At 38.7% G+C, this 27,280-nt stretch overlaps 1 protein-coding gene across 7 annotated transcripts in view; it reads left to right on the top strand.

Moving 5' to 3' along the window:
• ablim3 (actin binding LIM protein family, member 3) overlaps window positions 1-27,280 on the top strand; it is a 68,931-nt gene that overhangs the window by 29,034 nt on the left and 12,617 nt on the right. For 4 of the 7 annotated variants that reach the window (XM_055178942.2, XM_055178941.2, XM_055178940.2 and 1 more), the window contains exons 4-14: window positions 6,751-6,860; window positions 9,053-9,179; window positions 9,525-9,618; window positions 13,295-13,382; window positions 15,909-15,967; window positions 16,037-16,108; window positions 17,388-17,543; window positions 18,006-18,035; window positions 23,902-24,031; window positions 24,936-25,034; window positions 25,334-25,384. In XM_055178942.2, coding sequence (XP_055034917.1) covers window positions 6,751-6,860; window positions 9,053-9,179; window positions 9,525-9,618; window positions 13,295-13,382; window positions 15,909-15,967; window positions 16,037-16,108; window positions 17,388-17,543; window positions 18,006-18,035; window positions 23,902-24,031; window positions 24,936-25,034; window positions 25,334-25,384 — 1,016 coding nt within the window. The remainder of the gene's footprint in view (window positions 1-6,750; window positions 6,861-9,052; window positions 9,180-9,524; window positions 9,619-13,294; window positions 13,383-15,908; window positions 15,968-16,036; window positions 16,109-17,387; window positions 17,544-18,005; window positions 18,036-23,901; window positions 24,032-24,935; window positions 25,035-25,333; window positions 25,385-27,280) is intronic. The other 3 variants (XM_055178943.2, XM_055178944.2, XM_055178945.2) reach the window with 2 other exon arrangements.

Here is a 27,280-nt window from a genome sequence, read left to right as displayed (position 1 = left end):
TAATAAATGTTTATTTTTACTTGGGTACCAGTTGGCGTTGAAGTCATGATTGACTGATTTTTTATTTTTTTTTTGATAGATATTTGATTGATTATTATAGGTAGCTCCTACAAAATTTTGATCAAATTTCTAAAGCAATTTTTATGGCATTTAGTGCTTGGCTAGAGTTGTCCTCTTTCTTTCTCTCCTTCTCTCATCTCTTCTTCCTTTCTTTCTCCTCGCTCCTGTCTTTTCATCCTCCCTTCTCTTCTGCTCCTCTTGTCCCTCTTTTCTCAGTGGAGAGCAATAGATCAATACTGGGAAATACGGCAGATCTGAGCAGGATATTGTAACATGAGTCAAGACGGAAGCAAGCTGAGGTTTGAGGCTCAAAATGTCCAATAATGGCTAGAAAGGAGGGGGCAAAGGAAGAAGACATGTAAATTGAGAAGTTGCCAAGGCCAGAGATGGATATTTGCCTCACAAAGAGAAATTAAGTTGAAGTTAAAGGCAGTGGGGAACATTTCTGTGTAGCTTATATGGCCTGTCTCACACTGAAAGACAATGAGAGGAACAATCCTGCGGGGAGACTTTACCTTTCTGCCCTATACTAAAACAACATTATACTTTATACATCCTTTGGCAGCAAGAAGCGGAAAAATTTATATTTTAATTAGGGCCGGGACTTTAACGCGTTAATTAAGATTAATTAATTACACAAAAATAACGCGTTAAACATTTTTAACGCATTTTAATCGCACTTATTTTTGCACCGCGGAACATTTCTCATGAGTTTCGGCGGACCGATTATACTGGAGCACCAACTAGCGTTCATGACTTCACAACAAACCACAGTGAACATGAACCAAGAGGCTGATGAGATCGCTTTGGTTGGCCCCGTGGATGGGAATTTTTTTTATAAAAAACGAACGGATGTAAGCGTCGATAAGAGCATGGTTGTGTGTAAGCTATGCAACAAGGAATTCACATATCACCGCAGCACATCGAGCATCTATATGCAAAACATACAGCAGCTAGCGTGGACATTAGCCCGACTCCGGGTAACTTACAACGACTTATTCGGACGGGATTAGTTTTACATAGGGATGTGGGGTAAAGCAAGTTTTTATCAGAGCTTCTCGGTGATTTTAGTGCAGTCCGAATGCTCCATGTCAGTAATCATTACGGACAATGTCAGTAAAGATTACGGCGTCTTTTACCTTCTGTAAAAAGGTCCGGAGAAATTACCTCAGGTAATACAAATCCAGTGCGAATAGACCAGCTGTAAATATACACGTAAATCGCGTCATTTCCTTTTAATTTGCGTGTTTCTTTTAAATATAAAAGCGCTTAAAGCGTAACTAAACCCCTGTTCAGAGCCTGACTCCACCCACTGGCATTATTTGAAAAATGCAAGAAAAGTGGGCAGATCCCAACGGAGATAGAGGGGACGAACTAAGCTCGTACCAAGCATGTGGTGAGATCGTAACAAGGGCGTGGTGAGCTTGAACCTGCTTACGTCACGAGTCATTTTTTGGACCCAACATCCAATAGGAAAATTCAACTGCAATAGCCACCGTTCAACCTGAAGAGGGCAGCACTCAGACGTTTTTACACCATATATTGTAGTATTGAAACACTTTATATCCAAATGTCAAAAAACTTACTGAAATCAATGAACAGCACTAATAAAGCATTATTTTTACAGATCATTAACTAAAAAAAGTTGGTTAAGGGTTTAGTTACTCTTTAAAGAAGCATTTACTTGCGTTCTAGACGAAGAAACAAGTCAGTTTCTGAATAAAACACGACACAAACTTTAAAAAAAAAGTCAAATGTACTTCTCAGAGGCATGGAACTGTTTATGAAACTGACTTTCTCCCCAAACTGAAATTAAACACAGTGTTTCGCGTTTTCCTTGTCTGTGTCATGTTGTTTGCACATCTGATATCTGGAAGCAAGGTAACGTGCACGTGAAGACGAGAGGTGACGCGCTGCGCCAACGAGTTACCCCTCCCACTTCTGAATGTTTTACAGAGATTTCTAATCCCGTCCGAATTGACCATTAACATTACCGACGTCCTGTGGTAAAATTACATTACGCCATCTACCCCTGTAAAACTAATCCCGTCCGAATGTTTTGTTGCTTACGCTTATGTATTCAGTCATTATTCATGGTACACTCTAAGAACGAATGTGTTAAAAACAACACATTAGTGTTGATTCTGGGACAACACACTAACTGCGTCGTCCTGGAATCCACCCATCTCTGTGTTATTATTGAAACAACACATTTTGTGTTACTTTTAACACAACATGTGTTATACTTGAACACAAAATCAAGACAAAATGACTCATAATGTGTTAAAATTACACATAATGTGTTAAAAGCTTACAGCACAATGATGTGTATAAAATTAACACATCCTTTCTAAGAGTGTATACTAAAATCCATGTAAAAAATTACTTCTTAATGTTCTCAGGTCAAATATTTATATGCGATTAAAATGCGATTAATTTAGATTAATTAATTACAAAGCCTCTAATTAATTAGATTAATTTTTTAATCGAGTCCCGGCCCTAATTTTAATGCATTTACAGCTTTAGCTGTCTGCTTTTGTTATTTAACCTTTGCTCTGTCTTAGTGTCTGTAGTTGTAGGGAATTTGTCAGGAAGGTTTGATGTTAACTGCTAATGCGTCTCTGTTATCCTCTGCTATATGTGTGTTTTGTTTGTTCAGATCTACAGGATATTAATTCCACTAAATAACTCCTTTTGTACCATATTATCTCACAAAGAGAAAAATGCAGTATTCATGATAGATGTGGGAAGAAAAACATTTTTCCCACTAGGACTGGGATTGCTCTGTTGGACTACATTGCCAGCTGAGGTGCCAAAGGGCCCATTGGAGTTATCTTGGCAGGAATAACTGTCCAAGATGTAAACAATAAACATGATGCAATATTACAATATTCAGGCCATCTGTGTGTGACCAAGATCTAGTGGCTTTTATCCCAGTAGTAACCTACTGCCAATTTATTGTTCAGTTACGTTCAGCCCCATTCAGTTACATTCATATTTGTAATGAGTACAGCAAGGATATTTAATATTAACAATGCATTACTGCTATTGCTATGAATAGGGCAGATCACAACGGTCAATATGGCCGCTCTCTAGCAAAGGAAGTCCAGTAAAAAGAGCCAATCGTCAAGCATTAAAGAATGACATCCTCTGGGGAAGGGGCTCTGTACAGACTCGCCTGTTCTTTGTGACAGTCCCTGTCGATTGTTTGCGCAATATCTTGAGGCATTGCAAATTTGCCGGGACAGTGACGTGCCTCCCTAAAATAATTTGTTCCATATTTGTGCACTTTTTTAAATAATTTATTTGAACATGTTTCTGCTGTATGTTGGGAGGGAACAGCAGGTGACGCAACTTTGGATCCTTCATAGGCTAGACCGTCTCATTTCAGTTCGCTGGGTGGACTTCGCAGGCTAGCCCCTTAGAAGACCGAGTCCTCACCTTTAAAGGTTGCGTCCTTCGAAGGATCCAGCCTTCGAATGAGACACAGCATGGGCCCTATTTTAACGATCTAAGTGTATTGTCTAAAGCGCATTCCACTTTTGAAAAATGGTTTGTGAGCCAAGTGCATGGCCTAAAAGGGTTGTTCCTATTCTGGTAATGGGTGTGTTTTAGGCGTGACGTCCAATAAACCAATGAAAGTCTCAGCTCTCATCCCCTTTTAAACGCCAGTTGCGCTGGCGCCATGCTGATTTCCTATTTAGATGGCAGCAAAATTTGTAAACTGAAAAACTAAGCGGAGGAAGAAGACCACAAGTTTAAGATTGCTATTAAAAAATTGCGTTGTTTTCATTTGTATTGAAACTAAAATTATTTTTTGGTATTAAAACTTTTAAAAGTCGTTTTCTTTCAGTCATGGAGGCAAAATTAGCAGGCTTTTAATTGCTGTAAATGAATGGATAGCCTACATGATCTGTGTAATCTCAAAAAATAATTTACAAATATGCCAGAAAAGGTTTGTACTCTAAAAATACTTTATTCGTAACAAACAGGAGATAAAGAATTTACAAACGTCACGCGTGGAGCCTTCAGCACTCGGACAGCGCAGTGCTTTGAAAAGCATTACTTAAAAATGCTTCTCATCTCATGATATCCACAGGTACAAAGTCATCATATACAATAAAGCATTTAAAAAAAACATTTAAAAATATATGCAATATTTGCATTTGTTTAAAGCAAAACATTTAATTACTTCACCAGGCTACATGTGAAGCAGCTCTTTACGCCTTCTAACGTCTCATAATCAATCCTCAGGAGACTCAATAGTAATCTGTTAACATTTTAATCTTTTGATTTTTCATATTTTAAACCGTTTATGTGCTGCTGCGCATCCACGTGATAAGCAAACGCGTGCTGTCGTCCCGATTATAGGCGCATATTAGCCTACTAACGTGCTCATTAAATAACAAAAACAATATTGCGCCATTGACTTTAGACTTTAGACCAGGTTTTTGTTGGTCAATGGCGTAGTCTATTTTAGTTGCCTCAAAATACAGTAGCAACGCGCCAACAATGCGCCTGAACACACCTTGTTTTCAGACCAGACACCCATGGGCTCAAAATTGGGCGCAAATGCATTTGCTATTTAAACAACGTGGCGCTTAACGTGAAAATGATAATTGCGCCAGGTTCAAACTGACAAAAGACACTTGCGCTGCATTGCGCTGGGTGTATGATGGAGCCCTTTATGTGTACGTCGCTAAGAATGCTGTGCAGTGATATTCTGAATCATTGGGTCCAGCCGTCATAGCTTTGGTTTATCTTAAAGGAACAGTATGTAGGATTGTGGCCAAAACTGGTATTGCAATCACAAAACTTGTGGCTAAAACTGGTACTGCAATCACACAACTGGTGGCCAATACACAACATGACAACATAAACATCAGTTGAGGGCCGCAACTCCACTTTTTAAATGACAATATCCTGGCCAGACCACTGTTGTGAGTGATATAAGTATTTGAAATGAAAGTGATTTCTACTGACATATGAGGGCCATTTTACGATTAATTGATATAAATTTCTTACATACTGTTCCTTTAAATAATAAAGGTATTTAGCAATCAGAATCAAGAAATAGAAATAAATGACCATTTTATATGTTTTTTGCTACATTTTGAGTAATAAAGGCACACTCTGCAAAATGCTGGGTTAAAAAGAGACGAGCCCTGCCTTTGTGTTAAATTAACCCAGAAATTGTTTATTTGACCCAACAACCGAGCATGGATTAAATTACAACCCAACAGTCTGGGTTCTTCCCTTTTTGACCCAACGCAGTGTAACAGGGTAATTCTGACGTCACAGAAACGTGCTTGTGTTCAAAAAAGCAGAGTCGGTTAAATTTAAAGAACTGTAAATTTTTAAAGAGCAGGAAAAGCTGACAATGCTGTGCGTGTCTCGGGGGGATTGCATTGAGTAGTGTAATGTCAAGGTCACACAGAGACTGAATGGAAATACATGCACATGCACTGCCTCATATGCCCACACAGTTTTCACATATAAATATAGATCGAAGTAGGTTGTGTGCAAGTGAAAATAAATACAGAAACGGAGATGGTCCTGATATTATTGGCTTAAGATGAACTAAACACTGAAGAAACCAAAAGAATTATATTCCACTCTTGTGTCTCATACTGGCCTATATAAGTGCCTCTATTGTGTGTCCACCTACCCTGTCATCTTTCACTCTCAATTCCAAAGACATCTTTGTGTCTGGCCTTTAAAGTGGAGGAGGCTGTCGTGCCATGCTCTACATAGTTCAGTGAATTGTTTAACGTGTTGGTGTGTGTTTATGTGCAAAATGTGACAAAGCTGTGTGACAAGTGAAAGCTTTAGAGTACATTGCGGCTAGTAACCCCTGCCGTACTTTGTGATAATATTAGCCTGGGATATTTTTGTTTAAGATTAAACAGTGGCAGTGCAACAGACATCGCTGTTTTATCTCTATTTAAAGTACCTGTCTGATAATCTTGTAAAGTGGCAGAGCTGATGTTCCTCTAAGGTCATGGTTCACTGTAAATGGATTGTTTTATAATTGTTGCATTAGTAGAGGAACAGTCTACTGTAATAGGATTTGACTTTGGAAGCTTCCAGTCAGTCTGATTACTGTATAGATAAAGCAGACACACTGGATTATGCTAACTGAAGTTGTTTTACATGCATTTTTCTGTGAATAAATGAGAAACGGTGTGGGAAACATTTATTAAACATAATCTTTTTACCATACGCATGAGGTTAGAGTGGCATATGGCTGGGTTTGGAACCAATCTAGGTTTGCAGAAGCGTTTAGTTAAGGACAGGAATAGTAAATGCTGATCCTGCATGTAAGAGCAGCCAAAACTAGACTGTGTTACACAATTATTTTATTTTTCTGGTGGTGGTAGCTGTACACTTTGGTGGAGACCTCAGTAGGCATCCAGCAAAATCATGCTTGTCAGTAAAAGAGAAAGACCCTATCCATGATCTATTTTCTTTTCTTGTCCTTCCATAGCCCAAATTACTAGACAGTTATTACGGGAAGACTTTAATGCTTGTTGGGCCTCCCTCAACTATATTTGAAGTTGAATGTTACCTGAACCTTTACATCTATACTCCCACACAACTCTGCTCCACTCTTAGTAAATCCTTATTTGGTTGCTAATCTATGTATATATATAAATATTAAATGTTGTCTGTTTGTCCTTCCCTCTTTAGGAAACCTTTTCCAATTGGAGACAGAGTTACATTCAGTGGCAAAGACTGTGTCTGTCAGCAGTGCTCTCTCAAGATGGTTAATGAGCCAGTCAAAATCCACGGGCCCAGTCGTAAGTCCCACCCCTTAATTAAACCATCGAACTGTTTTAATATTTTTTATAGTGGGAACATATTACAACTCACAACAATATAAACGTGTGTGTGCGCATTAGTGTAAATATAAAACAAGAGAATTTGCATTAACAGATTTGTTTGTGTCTAGTAGCTTGTTGTAAAACATTAATAGGAATGTGTAGCCCTTTTCACCAAGTACTTCTGCAAAATGGGCTTTCATTAGCCTCTTTCACTCAGTAATTTCGGTATATTACCATGAATTTACCAGAATGAATTTACCAATAAATACAAAAATGTGATGTTCACACACGCAGTGACGTTCCGTCTTTTTACCAGTAAGACATCATTCACAGATCAGTATCAAAATACCGGTAAACTCAGTGAGAAAGCGGAAGTTACCTGTGGTGCACTGCGAGCTCAGTGTTGTATTTGTAAATAATGACGGGTTATGACTTTATATCTACGGTCCGTATTTTGTTGCTTTCACATTTGTGGCAAACGCTGACGGTCGCGATGTTGCTCGTGACTAAACAACATTGCATTAGGCGACGTCAAATGGAACCTGCGTCTTAAACAACAGTACTGTTTGCACATTAGGCTTTAAAGAGAGTGTGCTAAGGACGTTGGCAATTCGGCAAATAGATGGTAAGATGTTTTTAAACAACTTTGGTGAAGAAATGTGGATGTTAACTTCAGGTGTGCTCAACGGTAAAGCAGCGTGTGTAGAAACTTTTGTAAACACAACGCGTCATCTGTATCCAAACGTTATGATTGGCCTGAAGCTGTCTGCGCGGTCTGATGTTGTCCATTCTGAATGCCGGTAATCTATACCAGTAGTTCTCAAACTGGGGGCCATGACCCCCTGGGGGGCCTTGAGATGGTTTCAGGGGGGCCCCGGTTTAATGACATTTTATAAAATAAATTAATTTATCATAAATTCTGTATAATTAAATAAAAAAATAAGGCTAAACCATCAGCACTATATTCAATCATTTAATATGTTTAGTTTATTCCAAATTTTAAGTTTTGTAATATTTTATGTCATAAATTTTCTTTGGTAGAGCTACGAAGGGATGTACCATATACAAGGGGGGCCCCACGCTGAAAAAGAACCACTCATCTCTACTTTTTGTTAATTTCATTATCTTCAATGACAGACATTTTGAAGACAAACTGATTAGAGACCTTAAATTGCCAACTGCATGTAGTTTAGGATTATATACGTTTTTTTATTTTATCAAAGTGAGCCATGATAACAAATATATCTTAAAATAAAACCAGTGGCAGCCGGTGACTTCTTTTTTGAGTGCGCTCGATGCGAAATTCGTCACAACATGTATGTAGCCGCCATGTATCTGGTTCCTTTTTTTAAAATGTGTGTTCTGTGCGTCGAGAGATCCTGTGTGCATCACGTGTCTTGTCAAAATAAGTGCCTGCTGCAGACGCATCTAAAGGGTTTATGATAAAAGAGATGCGAGCGTTTGCCAGATACTCTTATCTCATGTGTAATCAGAGTTTTCTGTTAAGTGAGTGTCTTGCGTGTATTTTGTGAACGTGAGCGTCTCTTTTATCATAAATGGTTATGATGCGTGTGCAGCAGGCACTTATTTTGACAAAACTGATGCACATGGTTCATATGATGCAACAAACACATATTTTGAAAACGCAAGCAACACACATCACACTCCGAACACTTATTTTAAATTGGCGCCCCTCGGAAGAGCAGTCACGAGCCGCCACTGCATAAAACACTAAACACTATTGACCGAGTATGATAATGTAAAAAAATAACATTATAAAAAAGCCAAATAAGTCATTATTTAAAACAATGTAATGTAATGGAGTGGGACTTGGTGAGAAAGGAATAGAAATGCTTACAGTTCCGTTTCTCTGGATTGAACAGATTAATCGGGAATGTCAACAAATGATGAACTGACCTTTCAGTGCTCAAAACTTCAGCTCAATATTGTGAGTGTGTGTGTGTGTGCGTGTGTGTGTGTTTTGGACAGGTTCATTTCTATATTTCTTATTAGGATAGAGCTGAACATCACCTTCACGCTGGATTTATCATTACTATTGATTTTCATTAAATGTGTTTAACCAGCTGTCAAATCCAACTAGGACACAGAAAAGGCTTTTGAATCCTAAGTCCTTTTTGCAACTTTCTATCCTATCCTTATGTTTTTAGAATGTGCAGGTTGTAAGGAGGAGATCAAACAGGGTCAGTCTCTCCTGGCGTTAGAGAAACAATGGCACGTTAGCTGCTTCAGGTGTCAGACATGCGGCATGGTGCTGACGGGCGAGTACATCAGCAAGTGAGTGAACGTTTCTTTGCTAGTTTCTAACAACTATGAATGAATGTTTTACATGAGACATGCAAATCCCAAACTGTTAATCTGTTAAATACATTATCACACACACCTCGTGTTACACAAAGCATCCTGTTTCTCAAGTTTGATACTACAGATCTTTGGCATTTTATGATTACAAAGGTGTGGTTTTATCATTTGTACATGTGTGGATTTGTATGCAATAATTATACACAGAAAACATTCTTAACAAGATTTTTTAGATGTTTGTGATTTCAATACACAATATACCATGTTTTATTTTAAGCATCTGTATAGACGCTCATTCATGTGTGTTTTATTTACATACAGAGATGGCATTCCTTACTGTGAGTCAGACTACCACGCCCAGTTCGGGATTAAGTGTGAAACTTGCAACAGATACATTAGTGGACGAGTGCTGGAGGTGAGTGTACTGTCCTGTATCTTAACATGATACTGTAAACATCAGAGACGGAAGAGCTGATGTGTAATGGCAGGGTCACAATAGTCACTGTCAGAAAAATGTATAAAAATGATCCTATGCTGTCACTAGGGTCCCTTTGTGTAGTGTAGGATAATATCATAAAAATTCTAGACTTTTTAAGCACACATGCTAACTGTTCGCTTTTAATGCTTATATCATCTGTATGCGAATGTTGATTCATACAAAAATGCTTTTTTGCATAGTTATGTTGGACACATGAAAACTCTCGGGCTACATATGTAACTGTTGTTCCCTGAGAAGGGAACGAGGCGCTGCGTCTCCCTTGCCATATTTCCTGCGCCCCTGTAATGCCGTCTTTGGCAATATTTCAGATAGCGATATACTTCCTGGCTCCTGCGTCACCCTGTCTTTGTCATTAAGCCTCACTATTGGTTGAATTTGATATACACATTCAGACACTTACCCTTGGAGGCGTCCACAAAGTGTCACCGCAGTGACGCAGCACAAGTTCCCTCGAAAGGGAACTGTAACGATGTATCTTTAAAGGTAACACATTGTAACCTTGCTCTCACTTGAAATGTGTCCCCACATTTAGTCCTTGAATTTGAGGGTATTGGACCTGGAAAGTCCTTAAAGGAACACGCCCAGATTTGGGGACTTTAGCTTATTCACCGTATCCCCCAGAGATAAGTCCATACATACCTTTCTCATCTCTGTGCGTGCTGCAACTCTGTCAGACTGGAAGTGAATGGCTTTAGCTAGCATACTGCTCCCAATAAGTGACAAAATAACGCGAACATGGAGCCATTGCTAGCTGGAGCCATTCACTTCCAGACTTTGTGCTAAGCTAAGCTAGCGGGGGCTGCGTCAGACAGAGTTACAGCACGCACGGAGATGAGAAAGGTATGTATTGACTTATCTAACTCTGGGGGATACGGTGAATAAGCTAAATTTCCAAAATCTAGGCATGTTCCTTTAAAAGGTCTTCTGCTTCTGCTATAAAAAGATCAAGGGCTAAATATGAAGAGATTGCTGAAGCCCAGAGAGACAAGTAAGAAATACAGCGTTTGAAGCGTCTGATTAGAAATACAAGATCATCTCTCTTTAAAACACTCTCGCCATTTATGGGTAACAGATGGCAAAAATACACCTTAGAGAGACAAGAAGAGAAAAGAGCATACCAGCATTAGGATGCAGTAAAAGGGATATAATTGCAAAATATTTAATGCAACCATTACTGTTATTGTTATTGCTTCTTTATCATACGAATTGAGCATAACTCCGCTTCATCAGATCTTATTAATCCAAGTTCAGAGATCCAAACTTGAAATTCAGGCAGTTAAATTGCATGACTCTGTGATTTCAATATCTAAAGTTTCTGGTTGAGCTGCTTGACAAATAAGCCCCAAACTTTTTTTTAGAGTTGCTCAAATCCTTTACCACTAACCTTTTACTGATATATAAAGAGTGATTGAACTAATGAAGGCCGAGTGGGTTGCCCTGCCTTTGGTTTGCCGTCCCTAATGGCTCATACTTCAGAGCATATGCCTACAATTCTCTGCTTTGACACTTAATAATCAAGAATGGATTATTTGGCAGTGTACCCCTGGCACTCTTCCTTTTGTTGACTGGTTGTTTTCATTGACACCACTGGGTGGTGAAGTCATGGAGTCAAAGAGAAAGAAAGAGTCTGTGCTATGTGGCGGTCGCAGGGGAACAGAAACATGATGAGGTAGTTTACATACAAATAAGAAAGGAGATAATTTGCCAGCAGAGACTTCCAAAGCTGATGAAGCTTAATGCTAATACACGACACACAAGAATCTGTGTGAGAGCGTGTACTCGTACACATACTCACTCACTCATTCCAGTCTATGTGCTTGCTCTTTTCCCAGTCTGAGTGGCTGGTGTGAAGTGTGCTGTGTACCGGCAAGAGCTCAAGTTGGGTTATTTATAGCTAGTGGGACACAGGCTGATTTATCTTTATCCTGCCTGTTTGATTTGCACTCATTCCCCGCGAGACACCTAGTGATACATCGTGCCTTCGAGCGCTTAGAAACTGACAGCTCTCTGATTTTTGGACCAGCATACACTGTTTCCATAGCTCTTATTTTGGCCTTCTCTTGCCATCTGCTCTGTCCCTCCTTTCTAATTCGCTTGTTTAACCAATAAGCTCTGTGCTAAAACATGGTGAACTGCATTCACAAGCAGCTATAGCAAGCTTCCATCTACGGGGGAAGTATGCAAGCCGCGGTAGAGGCAACAATCGCGAGTGATTTCAGTGTTAAGTCAATGTGAAGACGCGTTGACGTGCATCTGGAGGTCTTGCAGCGTGAATGAGGCGTTTAGACGGTAGACGCGATTCCGGAATGGCGCAATTGACCGTTGCCGCCGCAAACGCACAAGTTGAAAAATTCGAACTTTTGCGGAAAAACGCGCCACGTTAACCATTTAGGAACTTGCTCTAGTAGTGACATGATTACAGGATGCGAGCGAAGTCGCAGAAGCCCCTCCCATGACGCGAATTTCCACGTGAATGTCTCGATGACTAAAATTTCACGAGCGGCCTTCACGCGCAAATGAAGCGAGTAAACTCAAAATGTTAAAGCGGCAAACTGGACGAAGTAGATGCGAATTTGACGCCTCAAACGCGGCTGGTGTGAACCCACGGTAAGGGGTAGGGTTGTGCCGATAGACGATACTATCGATTATTGATGATAGTCAGACATATCGCTCATAGCAGGGTTTCATGACGATAGTTGCCGATAGTTAATATTATTATCATCGTAGTTTCACATTAACATGCGCATTTGCATGCTTTTCCTCGCATAAGAGGGTTTGTGGGCTTTACTTTGCGCGAGAAAGCTTGTAATGCACGCAGATTCCTTCTCGTATGCACATGGACTCGCGAGTCTTGGAGTCTCCTAGCACCTGAACTTGTAATACGCGCGACTCTGACATTTTCTTGCACTAGAGAGATTGTTAGGCTTGCAAAGGGTTAAAACCAGCGAGTTTGTTGTTTCCACTCCCTGGCACGCAGGAAATTGGAGTGCCTGGACTTTAGCTGGGTTTTCACAAACAGAGTCACATATGCATAAAATGTGCATAAACCAGATTTCTGGCCACTACATAATACTCTGTATTTTGTAGTTTTGCTTACTTATTGCTTACTATTATAGTGTTGTCACCACAATTTTGAGCATTGTTGAGATACTTTTGTAAACTTGTTTGTATTTTTCTCTCTGCTATATTACTAAATAAACCGTAGAAATGTCTTCAGTTCTTTCAACAAGCTGTTATTATATAAACCGGCCCGGTGGAACAGTTCTCTCAATTACTGATTCCTGGCAGTACAGGATTCCTGTAAGCTTTAAATGTGCGCTCGGTGAGTAAGAGAGCCATTAAATGAGCTCAAATGAGTCCTGAGCGGCGTTTAAAAAACAACAATAAAGGGAAAGCGCTCTGTCGGTCAATATGGAGTACGTTGTTGAAGACGAGCTATATGTTTACTGCCTTTATTACACTTGTGATAATAGGCTCAACAGCTGGAACACTTTTGTGCTTGTTCATGATGCTTTAATATCCCAAGAGTATCCTTTGACACTTTTTTTGTTTTCATCTGAATGTCAATTCCCTGTTGTCTTTCTCTGCCCAGGCTGGAGGGAAGCACTATCACCCCACCTGTGCTCGCTGTGCTCGGTGTCAGATGATGTTTACAGAAGGAGAGGAGATGTACCTTACAGGTGAGAAGTGGCTGTGGTGTCTTAACCAGTTAAAGACGGCCCACTTTACATCACACAGGAAGTGTTGACCAGTCAGCATTACTTTAGGACAAGTTCGGTATTTTACACTTAAAGCCCTGTTTTCAGATTGTTTATAATGAAATAGAACGGTTTTGACTGAAATTTCGACATATGTGGCTGCCCCGAGAATTTTCGGGTGTTTGTTTTTCACCTCCCAGGTCTACAATGGCTGTATAGGTGCACTGGAGCAATCCTTCCTAAAATGCATTAAACTTTCGTTTACAAAGACGTGAAACTCACTGAGTGGTCAGGGGTGTTCACTGATATGCTCACACAAAAATCGCTGCCAAAGATGCTTTCCAACAGGTTCTACCATTCGTTGTAAACTTGTGGACCTATTTTTCCAAACGCCTCACACCTGTATATTCTTCCGTTGAGAGCTTGAATAATAGACACTCCCGCCCAGTTGGTGGCGATAATCCGCCTTTGCCAATTGCAAGAATAGAAACAAAGTTCCCGGCGCGGAGTAATACCGTACCTCACAGCACATCTAATACAAGTCAATGAAGTTGGACAAAAGTACGATAAAACCTGTTGGAATGCGTCTTTTGCAGCGATTTTTGTGTGAGCATATCAGTGAACACCCCTGACCACTCAGTGACTTTAACATGTCACCTTTAAAGGAAAACACCACAGTTTTTCAATATGTTCTTCCCTTAACTTAGACAAATAAATACAAAACTCTCTTTTATTTATGTATGCCCTTAATCATTGTACAACGCGTTGTGAATATGTTAGCATTTAGCCCGGCCCCATTCATTCCTTAGGATACAAACAGGGATGAATTTAGAAGCCACCAAACACTTCCATGTTATCCCTATTTAAAGACTGTTACACGAGTAAGTATGATGGCAAAAAATTTTCTCAGTGTATAAAAAAGGAGAAATACATTGTATGACGGAAGAGCACTTAGTCTGTGTTCACGTACGAGTCATATTACCCTGTATCCCAAGACTGGTTGCCCAATAAAGCTAAGTAGGGTTGAGCCTGGTAAGTACTTGTATGGGAGACCTCTTGGAAAAGCCAGGTTGCTGCTGGTAGAGGTGTTAGTGAGACCAGCGGGGGGTGCTCACCATGTGGTCTGTGTGGGTCTTAACACCCCAGTATAATGATGGGGACACTATACTGTCAAAAAGCATGGTCCTTCGTATAAGATGTTTAACTGAGGTCCTGACTCTCTGTGGCCCTTAAAAATGCCAGGATGTTCATCAAAAAAGAATAGGGGTGTGCCCCCGGCATCCTGGCCAAACTTACCCATTAGCCTTCTAATCATCCCCTCATATACTAATTGGTGATATTACTCTGTCTCCTCTCCACTAATAAGCTAGTGTGTGGTGGGCATTCTGGAGCAATATGGCTGCCGTCGCATCTTCCAGGTGGAAATATTTCACAACAACTTATTTCAGTTGTTTAAGAGTTATGAAAACAGCATTTAAACATGACATATTAGGGTACAGGTGTTTGAGAGACTTTTTCTAAGCAGTTATTGCAGATATTTGGGCAATTCTTGTGACACCATTAGAATCTCTTATGAAATTTTTGGTGAGACAGTAAAAATGCATTTTCTCTTGAGCGAGATAGACTTCAACAACAACAACAACAAAAACTTATTTTAAGCTTAAATTATGTTTTAAATAACATCTCATCCGCCTATGAGTCAGACGGAATTCGCCCTTGCTTAATAAAGAAGCTCTTTTACAGTTTCCATGTCAATCCTTTACAATTAGCTGTTTCCAGCACATCATGAACAATTCACGAGATTCATACAAGAGATAAACGATTTAGTGTAAAGGCTTTGACGAAGAAAGTGATGTTGTTCTCCAAGGACTTATGCACAGAGGCTGGATCAAGCTTAATGGTCCATTCAGTTGATTTCCCCACATAAACCGTGTGATCGCTCATATGACTCACAAGGCCCATGGCTGGTGCACATTAAAATGCACCATAGGTCCTGTTTTGTTCGACATTTGGTGATGCCAAGACAGCCGGATAATTTTGTAACCAGTTAACTAACATGCATCATGGTGAATAAGTCAGCAAAGCCCAGCATCAGCATTATAATCAGTCATAATATCCTTGCAGTGGAATAGGCATACAGAACAAGAGATAGAGAAAGAAGAGATTGAAGAGATATAAAGGGCATGAATGAACCACATACAGACTATGCAAGAAAATCCATCTACGGTATTTAAAATCGAAATACCACGGTTGAATAAACACAGCACTCTGGTCTTTTATTCTTCTATGGTGCTTACATTGGCTGTATTTGGCTTAATAGCTTTAGTTACTCATCTCATTCTAAACTCTTTTGAGAGGTCAGGAGATATTAAATAAGATATTAAGTACCTTTTTATTAAACCATGTCTTCTTAAGATGTTTTGACTGAATACCTGGCTTACAGTATGAGAGATATTACAAAACCATGCATTAGCTTCAAAAGGTTTCTCTCTCTCTTTTGTCTCGCAGGTTCAGAGGTATGGCATCCTGTGTGCAAACAGGCATCTCGAACAGAGCGGAAACTTCGAGTGAGTGTAAGCAGTGTAGACTAAGTGTCTGAGTCTCTGCTGTTTGCTAATTTATTTGTCCTCATACAGCTCAGGCGCACATCAGAAACCTCCATCTCTCCTCCAGGCTCCAGCATAAGTTCACCCAGCAGGGTCATCTGTGTAAGTAGCCAATCACTGTGCAGCTGTATGGAAAAGGACATTGCCCATTATACACTTAATCCAATGTGGACATACAGTAGACATAGCAAAGTGCTGTTATTGATAACCAAAATGATGAAGCTAGGTTAGTATAACACAAGAGTTAAAGGTGGGGTGCATGATTTAAAAAAAATCATTTTGGAAAAGGGAGTCGGGCCGAGTACCAAAACACACTTGTAGCCAATCAGCAGTAAGGAGCGTGTCTACTAACCGACATCGTTGCCTGGGTTGCGTATGTGTGGGGCGGGTCTATCAAAAGAAGGTCCAGATTCTTTTAGGGTAGGGGTGTGTTTGTTTAGGTGATTTCAAATATCAACATTGGCTTTCAGAGATCATGCACCCCACCCTTAATCAAAGCACCATCCACAGAAGCGTGACTTTTATCATAGGGGTAGCTTGACATTTGAGCATGGGGGGCCAGACTGGTCTGTCATAGTATCTATAACGGAACATGTGCTTTGGGTTTTACAGCTGGATATGGCTGGATACCACCACGTTAAATGCACATATTATTAACACATGTTTTACAAAGTATCCTACAAAGTAACATTTTAACCTAAATTAATATATTTGTTGTGGAATATAATTTCTATTTTAAAAATTCTTTTTGGGGGTCTTGGCCCCCCTGGGCCCCCCGTACGCTCGCCTATGACTTTTATGCTTGAGTTTATTGGCTTGTGCATATTGTGTGTGTGTCTTGCAATAGTCCAGTCATTAACATCTCATGTAGAAGTAAAGGTTGCCTTGTACGTGTAACCTTTGTGCTGCGATTGATATATGCATAACGCAGTGTAAGCGTATGTGCTGTCCGGTCCATAAGAGGTCAAGCGTGAGAGCACTGCGACACACACAATGTGGTTGTGTGACATGAGAACGCAATTAACCTGCTGCTTTGTAATGAAATCCTGCTACCTTGGTATAAAATCCTGACTTAAAGTATTTGTGTACTGTATATAGGTTATGTGTGGATGAGATAAATAGAATACACCTTTAATTTCTGCATTACAAGAAAGGCTACACACTTTAAATAAGGATTTATAAGACACTAGAGACCATGAGCTATATTACAATTTTACAATGAGCGCAGTGGGTTTTTTAAAATGATATTGCCAGTGCACAAACTCTGCCGCAGGCTCATTCGTACACTTAATTGTCTTGTTGATGTTGTCGTCCGTTATTACGGCTGTTCTTCTCATTGTGTTTGACATATGCGAGTGTGTGTATCTGTCCCTCTTCTCAGGCGAAAATGGAGGATGAGATCCTTGATTACAAAGACTTGGCAGCACTGCCTAAAGTTAAAGCCATATATGACGTGCAGAGGCCGGACCTCTGGTCCTATGAGCCCAGTCACAGATACTGCTCCGATGACAGGCTAGAGCGACTCAGCTATGGGGAGGTACTTCTTATGTGGTCCATTACTAGAACCTCTCTGGGTCTACTTTTAGCATGTCTTTCCCATCCCTGGATCTTCTGGCTTGGTCTTAGCTAAGCTTAGCATAGCTTTGCTTTGTATTCCTTTAAATTGTGTTCCGTCCGTCGGCTGGCTGTGTGCTTTTGTTTGGTGAAACAAACAGTTAATGTATGTGTCTCTCCCTAGAATTAATTTTCCCGAAAGCTTTCTTCTGCTTTTAGAAACCGCGTTCATGCAGTGCTGCCTAATTCACACCTGCTTAGACAATTCATGCTGGTAATATCAGTACTGTGGGAGGAGGTGGGCACTGTAGGTATGAACGTACCGTAGGGTCTCTTTTATCTTGTCCCTCTCTGTTCCTCAAACATCATGTCATGAAGAAAGATCTAAGATGAAGGTTGACTATTTTCTGATAATCTGACCCCAATATACTTTTTATCTCCACAGTCTTTGGGCACACTCTCCCCTTATTCTCAGGTATGTATTTTGACTCTTGCACTGTTAAAGGGACACTTCACTTTTTTTGAAAATATGCTCATTTTCCAGCTCCCCTAGAGTTAAACATTTGATTTTTACCGTTTTGGAATCCATTCAGCCAATAAAAACAATCACCCACAAAGAAGGGTCTGGAGGACTACGGGTTCAAAACAGTATCCAGAATGTCAAAAAAGTACATATAAATCGAAGGTGCTCTTTGACAAAAATATCAAAAATAACAAAAGGACACCAAGGCACTCTTCTTAATAATAAAACCGCTTTAATAAAGGTGCTAGTTAAAAATACCAAATTGTTTCGGCCTACATCTAGGCCTTCATCAGGGCAAATCTCTGGGTCTGGCGGTACCACTTTTACCATAGCTTAGCATTATCCATTAAATCTGATTAGACCATTAACATTACGCTAAAAAGAGTTTCGATATTTTTCTTATTGAAAACTTGACTCTTCTGCAGTTACATCGTGTACTAAGACCGACGGAAAATTTAAAGTTGCGATTACGCAGTGCCAATCTCCTTGGTAACTTTCAATGACAGAGGACTATTTTCGGGCACTGCATAATATCATTGCGCCTCCTGCAGCCATGTTACGGCAGCAAAGTCCTTGATTATTAACCCAGAATTATCTATAAAATCGCAACTTTTATTTGTCCGTCTGTCTTAGTACACAATGGCCCTCATTTATCATTCGTGCGTAGAAACGGGCGTATATGTTGGCGTAAGATTATGCTTACACTCCTCACCGCCTGATTTATGAAACTGTGCGTACCGTTGATATTCAGGTGTACGCAATATCTGCCCTTCATAAATGCCGCGGCTGAAAACGATCGTCATTGGAATAACAAGCCCATATAAATTCAAGTCTCCGCCTCCCCCACCCCCTCATTTTACGCCATTGACACACGAAAGACGGCAAAGAAGAGAATCCGGGGAAGTGAAAAGAAAAAAAAATTGTTTTATTTGGGAGTTTAAAGAGTGGGATTACAGACACAATTGGATGACAATTTGTAATATTCTTCTTATTATTTTTATTATTAATTGATATTTAGAAGAAAAATTATTATTTATTGTTATTATTTACTGTTGACTACATCTAAATTCTATGTCTGCTTAATGGTTCAGTTAATTTTTTTAAATAATATTTTAAAATGATGTAGTAACTTTTGTAGTGTGTTGTTCTTTATTTACATACAGTTGTTTGTTAGCTGTATCTTAGATCCAGTTTGATACGGAGCTCCGGATATAATTCAAATTAACAATTTGTTTCCATGACATCCACATTTTTTACTAAGCTAATTCATAATTTGAAGTAATAATAATTGTAATAGTAATTACGAAATATTATAATAATTAATTCCAAGGAACAAACTGTTGAATATTGGGAACAAATTCTAAATTTATGGCCATACTTTAGACTAAATAAGAAAAAGAAGTGTCCATAATGTAGCATAAAAAATAATTTGTGGCCATAATTTTGTCCGCATGTCATCATGATCGGATTTACGGCTCCATTCAACACAAGCATTTACCATTTACCTCATCTGTATTTACTTATCATCGAATGGTACGTAACTAGCTTACCTTTTATTGCATTACCATGTTTTCGTAGCACATCCTTGTGCTTTCTTGCAATGTGCCGCTTCAGATTCCAGGAAGAATATTTGCTAACTCTTTACAGTCTCTCCGCAGTCCCTTTCAATTTTTTTTTCCTGCTCAATCTTAACTTTGATTTTTACTTTACATTTATGTATAAGGCTTGAATTCCATAACTTATTGCTAGACGTTTTTACAGATTCTCGAACTAGCAAATTATCAAAGGGCGTTCTGGGTTCAACGAGCGGTGCTGAGGAAGCGAAATTTTCGGAAAGGCGCTTTGATGGTAATATTACCGCACCGTTCACATGCTCGCTCTGAAACATCAGGTAAAGCGCACAGGCTCTCAACTGAAGGAATACATATGCATACAAATCAAATGCCTTGGTAAAGTCTCACAAATTAAACATTGAACATTGTTGCATAAAAATAAACACTGAAGTTTATAATTACTATGTTTTTTTTTACAGTGGGTCATAATATATCATATATTTTAGTTTGTCAGTGCGTTTTGTGGTGTTAGGAAGTGTTTGCGCATTTCTGCACTAACTCAAAATGTGCGTACACCACCTCCTGAGCTGGCGTAGGATTTGAGCGTGCCGTACGCCAACGTCCATATTGATAAATCTCAAAGTCACCGTGGTTTTGGGTGTACGCAAGGATGCTAATGGTCTAATCACATTCAATGGATTGTGCTAAGCTGAATGGATTCCAAAACAGTAAAAATCAAATGTTTAACTCTAGGGGAGCTGGAAAATGAGCATATTTTCAAAAAAGTGGAGCGTTCCTTTAATGTAATTAAAAACATAACATAAAAATGCAAGTGTATTGCTTATTCAGTCATGTTTGGTCTATATGGGTATAGAGCAAATTACGAAAAACATTTCTTTTTATTTTTCATCGTCCAATTTAGACATACTTCTAACTATAAGAAACTGTGCAATTTCATGTCGACTTACACTCATAAGAATATAAGTAGATGATAATCGGTTTGGGTACACTATAAACATTCTTCCTCAAAATATCTTGCTTCGTTTTCATCAGAACACAGCACATCTTTTCGTGTCGTTTTATGTATTGGTTCATCTTTTTTTTATGTTTTTTAACCCTATAACTGTAACTCCACCCATTTGAGTAGGGTGACCACCCGTCCCACGTAGCGCGGGAACGCACAGCGTTTGAAGCCCAATTCATGCGTCCCGCAAATTGAGACCGTGTCACGCATAATCAATGCTTGCTTAAAAAAAGTTGGTCGCTCTGTATCCTTGAGCCCCAGGCAGCCAAACGAACATTACTAGACAGTTCAGGCTCGCTCGCCACTCGCTACTCGCACGCTGTTGTCAACTTTTTGTTGTTGTCATGACAGCGCAGTCCGCACACAGCCACGCACGTGCATCCATTTTAGATGCGCGCTTTCTAATTCGAAAAATGGAGAAAGAGACTCTGCACCGCCATCATCAATTAAAAAGAGAAGGTGTGGGTACAAGAAAGACTGGGAAAATAAATATTTGTGGCTGAAAGTCCTAAAGATGTTTCCAGAACACTGAACAGTTTTTTTCCTGCGCCTGCCTTTACTAACATGCAAGTTCACCATCCTTCCTCCCTCTTCTCGTTCCGTGAACCCCTGGAGTTGTGAGTTAAGACTTTTTTTAACTGTTTCTGTGTTGCTGAGCAACTTCAATTCCTGTTAATTCTATAAATGTATATAATAATTTATTTAAAGTGAATAAATTATAATGAAAAATAAATTAAATAGCTAAAATAAATCGTAAGTGAAAGTGCATCTGTCAATCATTGAATGTTCAAAATATTATGAATCTTCATTTTAAAAAATACACATTGGTTGGCCTATTCATGAGCATACATCATGTTTAGGGGAATAGGGCATTATTAATATGCCATGTACACTGCAAAAAATGATTTTCAAGACAGAGAGTCTTGGTATTTTTGTCTTGTTTTCAGTAGAAATATCTAAAAATTCTTAAATTAAGATGCTTTTTCTTAAGGAGCAAAACGACCCAAAGAAAATAAGTCTAGTTTTCGGACCAGAAATGTCAAATTTGAGTGATTTTGTGCATAAAACAAGGAAAAAAAATCTTGATTTTAGTGTTTTAGAAAAATGTTCAAAAAAAAAAATTCATTACCCCATTGGCAGATTTTTTTGTTTTGTGCACAAAATCACTTAAATTTGATATTTTTTGTCTAAAACTAAACTTATTTTCTTGGGTCGTTTTGCTCATCAAGAAAAAGCATCTTCATTTAAGAATTTTTAGATATTTTTACTGAAAACAAGACAAAAATACAGGATTTTTTTCCTGGAAAATACGTTTTTTTGCAGTGTAAGGTGGTATGTGCTAGAAATGGGTAAGCCACTATCAATAAGTCGGCCCATAGGTCGGATGCACCGCCGGGCCAGGGAGTGTCCCACATTGTCCCTCAGAAACACACCCCTTGTCCCCCCTTGGGCTCATTAGCAGGTGGTCACCCTACTTTTGAGTGGGGGGGGGTGAAAAGTTGATTTGCACATTCAAAATAATTTGACTCTGGCAATTTTTGGGCTAGAAGCCTAATCTTGGTCTTGTTTTAAAGAAGACAATTTAAGGTTTTTCACTGAATAAATGTATATATTCATTTTATAAAAAAAAATATAAAAATGTAAATGTTTCACAAAAGTAATAATGTAAACATGAAGCCATAAGTCTCAAGTAGTTGTGATCCAAATTTCAAGTTAAAATCACAAAAAAATGTGGTTTGTGTCACTCTTTTAGTCGTTTTACCAACAAAGGCCACTAGGTGTCAACGGTTTGCTGCATACTCTTGTCACAAATTATTCAATTACTCCCACTGCATTATTATTACTGCTAAAATATGAAAACTACATTCTTAGTTAGCTTTCCAATGATATATAGTTTGTCAAAATTTTTGAAGATTTATTCTAGGATATAGTGTTATGAATATATAAAATTAATATGCATTCCTATGGGGGGGGGGTCATGTAACAAAAAACTGTCACTACATTATTTCTATCATCAGATGACCTTGAAATATGAAAACTACATTCTGATAGTTTTCTAGTGATATATAGTTTGTCATTATTTTTTAGGTTTAGAGGAGGGGTTCAGTGTTATAAATTGTATAAAAAAGTTGGCAACACCTGTGGGCCCATGACCTTTTACAAACTGACTCACACCACATAACTTTTATCCCCAAAGTGGTGATGATATATGAAAACTACAATCTTAAAGATTTCAAACGATATATGGTTTGTCATGATTAGATATGAATTCATATGCAAAAAACTGAAGCAAGAGTAGGCATCTCGTAGGCGGAACAGTGACATGTAGCAGGATTATCAATGTTTTAGGCGCACTCTTATCATAAATGAGTCAAATACTCTCCCTACATAATTTATTTTTATAAAACACTGAAAATATCTGTATTCTAGAGGCTTAGACCTTTCCAAAGATATATAGTTTGTCATGATTCGATAAACATTTACATCCAAAATATTGAAGTAAATCAGGTGTTCCTCAGGAGGAACGGTGACAGTTAAAACCATTGTAGCTTGTGTTTGGGGTTAGATTTGGGATTTGCTTTAGAATGTCATTGAATATGAAGAGTTTCGTTGCAAAACGAGATAACCACCATTTTGTTAATTGTTCAGAAATCTTGTTTTTTGGTTGTGCATTCCAATTCATTTCAATTCAACTGCAGTTGGTTTGTTTTGATTTAAACCTTCATAACTTAAAAAATACAGCTAAGTAGCACCATAAAACAAAATAATAACACGATAACATAATAATAAACATGTTTTGACAAAAATGTTAAAAAATGGATTTATCTCGTTTTGCAAAGAAACTCTTCATATATAGGTTTCTTTCATGTTATGTCTATTTTTAAACCATGGTCACTTGGAGTTGAGGTTAGAATTGGGGTTTGGATGTCATTTTATATAACAAAATTTGTTCTAACCTCAAGCCAAGTGACAATGGTAAAAAAAACTAAAAAAAAAGAGATACCAATACATAAAAACGATATAAAAAGATTTGCAGTATAAGTGAATGGGAAGGACTGGCATATCATAGGCACGCAAAATTGGATGAATTACGTGACTTTTCACACTGCGTTCTATTTAAACGCATTTCATGGTCTACTAGTTGAAAAGAAGGTACAAAGTTACTTATAGTCAGTAGATGTCTTAAGTGGACTATTGAATAAAGCGTAACCACAAATAATGACATTGTCTATGCTGACAGGACATGTATGACGGTATGGACATGAGGTTAAGAAGATCATCCAGTCCAGGGTACATAGACTCCCCCACCTACAGCAGACAGGGCATGTCTCCCATCATGCCTCGCTCACCACAACACTACTATAGATATGGTGAGTTCCTGTTGTCTGAAAACTACAGTATACAAAATATATACAATCTATTGTATCTGTGACCCTGCCTGTAAAAACCCAGATAAAACCATTTTTTGCCATATAATATTTTCAAAAATCATGCTTCGTAATGTAAAGAACATTCTGTTAAAATGTTAACCTTGATATCTTTTATATTGACTGAGAGGTCATGATTAAGATTGAAATCAATGAAAAATCAGTGATTCTACAAATTTCATAATTATATTGTGAGACTTTAGCCCGGATTCACAGACAGGGTCGCATATATTATCAATAAGATTCTGATCTTGACTTGCTTTTAACCCTTGAACTAGTATCTCAAATGGTTGGTACACAATAGCTTAATAGCAGATTCAAAGAAGATAAAAGAAACACTGAAGTATAATATTTGAGTCTTTGAACTTCACACTGATGTTAAAGACATCCTCATAAAATGATGTTTTAAACAATACATGCTGGTAGAAGTCTTATTTAATTAAAGATTTTCATAAGGAATAAAGTATTTTATGTAGCAGCAGTTAAAGGGTTAAACCCGCAAGTGTGGTGCATTTGTGGCTATACGGCAACATATTTTTTATAGAAACTAATAATCACTTTGGTTATTAGGCAACAGAAATAACCAAATTAAGCCTATCATCAAGCAGAACATTTTTGGCTGTTATTAGGGGTCCTGCCCATCCCACCCACATCCTGTGCACCTGTCTGTCTGGCACAGTATGGTTTTTCTCCGTTTTGAAATGCATACTGTCCCTGCCTGGCTAATATCTGTCCATTGACGTGAGGATCATTGTTGTGATGATTGAGAGTGTGTGGCTAAGGCGCGCAGGAAGTGTGCACTCATGTTCTGGTTCTGTTACTGTCATTGGCTTGGGGCTTGATGCAGGCACTGAGAGTGGCAGAAGTTCACCCTATTACAATCAGCTAGATGCCCGGCCCGGCACGCCCACCACAAACCAAGCTCCCAAGCATTTCCATGTGCCAGGTAGGCCATGCCGAGACATTCACGTCATCAGCTGCTTTCATCTCTTTCATACTCATTCAGCAGTATATTTAGATATGTCTTATATATAGCATATTCATCTCTGTCTATACTATACACCTGTAGTATGGCACTATATGTTTTGGTATCTCCTTTCCCTCACAATCCCACCTTGTCCTGAAGGTCCCTGGAAACCTGAACAGGAAGTACATTAAAGCATTTGCCACCTCCCACCACCCTTTACTTTTTTCTGCCTTTCACTTACTCCATGTTTAATTTCTAATGTCTTCCTTTCTTCCCAGCCACAGGGGAGCCCAACATCTACAGGAAGCCCCCCATCTATAAGAGACATGGTATAGTGCGCTCAGCCTGACCGGGCCTGTTTTCGCTCACACCCAGTCTTGCGGCTGCGTGAGCCCATGGGAAAAATGTGTCTGATAAGCCGTGTTGTTCTCCATGGGTGTCGTCGTGCAAACCCTCAAGTCACCCTTTAGACTAAAGACACATTGACTTTCTGAGGAGTAGTGAGCAAATGATAGAAAACAATAAGGCTCAGTTTTAAAGACATTCTTGAGGATTTAAATTGGCTGCATGATTCACATTGGCAGCAATAACACCAAGCATTTCATATAATTGCAGATCAGACCTGTTCAATAGTGCACAATTCTGTCTTGCAAATCTCAAAATTGTTATTTGTGTAAGCAGACTGTATTTGTGGTAAGCGGATTTAATTTATGCAGAAATCCAATATTAGAGAATGACAGGTCACAGATAAGTCCTTGTGTCTTCTCTGTTCGAGCATTAGGGTTGTGTCCAGCTTTCAGTTCCTGCATGACAGAAGTCTGTAGAATTGGCATTCGTCATCCTTCTTTCCGCAGGAGGGGGATGAAACAGGATGAGGCTTGCTGAGGCATGATTAAAGCCTGCCATGCCCCCCTCTGCTTTAGATTGACTGAGACATGGCTGCATAAGATGCCACAGAGACCCCCTCACTGAATGCTAAGTTGAGCTCTAACCCTATAGGGAGACTGCTGTTAGGAAGGCAAACTTGTTTTAGCATGCAATAAATGGGTGTGAAAGTGTCTAAAATCTATTTTACACACTTAAGGGTCGTGACGTGTAGTAAAATGGGAGGGGCTAAACATGCTTAGGTTAGTAGCAGCGGATCAGGTACGTTTGAAATGTAGCTTCCCTTAAAAAGATGCAGAAAATATTTCAGTGTACTCTGTTAGTGTTACCTTTGAGATTTGGGATACAACTATTCAATGTCACATTCAGTCTTCGGCTGTTATTGCCAGATTTGGGCACCGGGCAATACAACAGACTACATAGAGTATATATCAGTTATCAAAAGATATGATTGATAAATGTCTACACATTTTCTACACAAGTCTATTCACTCAACATGCCATTAATTCTTACCCTATTATCTAAATAATAACATTAGTGCATCGTTCCCTCTTAACTGCATGTGTGTACATTTATGTGTATATTCTACTGTATATGTTTGTTCATTACAGGCTTGTGACATGTTCATAATGATGATGAGTTTTGTTTTATTGGTATAGAATAACACTAATAACCAAACTAAATAACAAGTGACAACATAAACAAACGGCTTTCGTGGGACAAACGTAACTTTCGCTAAACTTCGCAAAGAATCTGTGTTAAATGTGTACTATAATGTATACAATCTTAACTACAGATCGGCTGCCAAACCTCCCTTTACATAGCGGTGATCCATGATCGCCATCTCCTATCGTCTTTAGGAAATCAAAACATTTGTTCAGTTTATCCACTAGTCAGAGTTATCCACTAGTCAGAGTCAGACCATTAAACAAACAGAGACCAGAAGTTAAGTTGCCAGGCATAATGTTTTATAATAAACGTTATAATATGTTTTATCGTCTGATAAATAATCACATGATTTATAATCAGTTACTCAAAAAAGTTATTAATTACTAGTTACTAATTACATCTTTAATCATGTAATTAGATTACTTTACAAATTACTCTCTCCAAAAAGTATTTTAATTACGTATTACTATTTTTTTCTAAATCCTATTTAGTACATGATACAAGGATAGGCTTGAAATGGCTCGAATAAATAATATATAAAAGTACATCAAATATTCCCACTTTAGGGTCCAATTAGGGTAATTAAAGGCAGAGTCCACGATGTTTGAAAAACGCGTTGGAAAAGGAGACGGGCCGACTACCAAAACACACTTATAGCCAATCAGCAGCAA

This window comes from Misgurnus anguillicaudatus, chromosome 16 (assembly GCF_027580225.2).
Source record: "Misgurnus anguillicaudatus chromosome 16, ASM2758022v2, whole genome shotgun sequence".
NCBI lineage: Eukaryota > Metazoa > Chordata > Actinopteri > Cypriniformes > Cobitidae > Misgurnus > Misgurnus anguillicaudatus.
The sequence above is the reverse complement of the archived record's forward strand: the minus strand, read 5'-3'. Positions and strand labels throughout refer to the sequence as shown.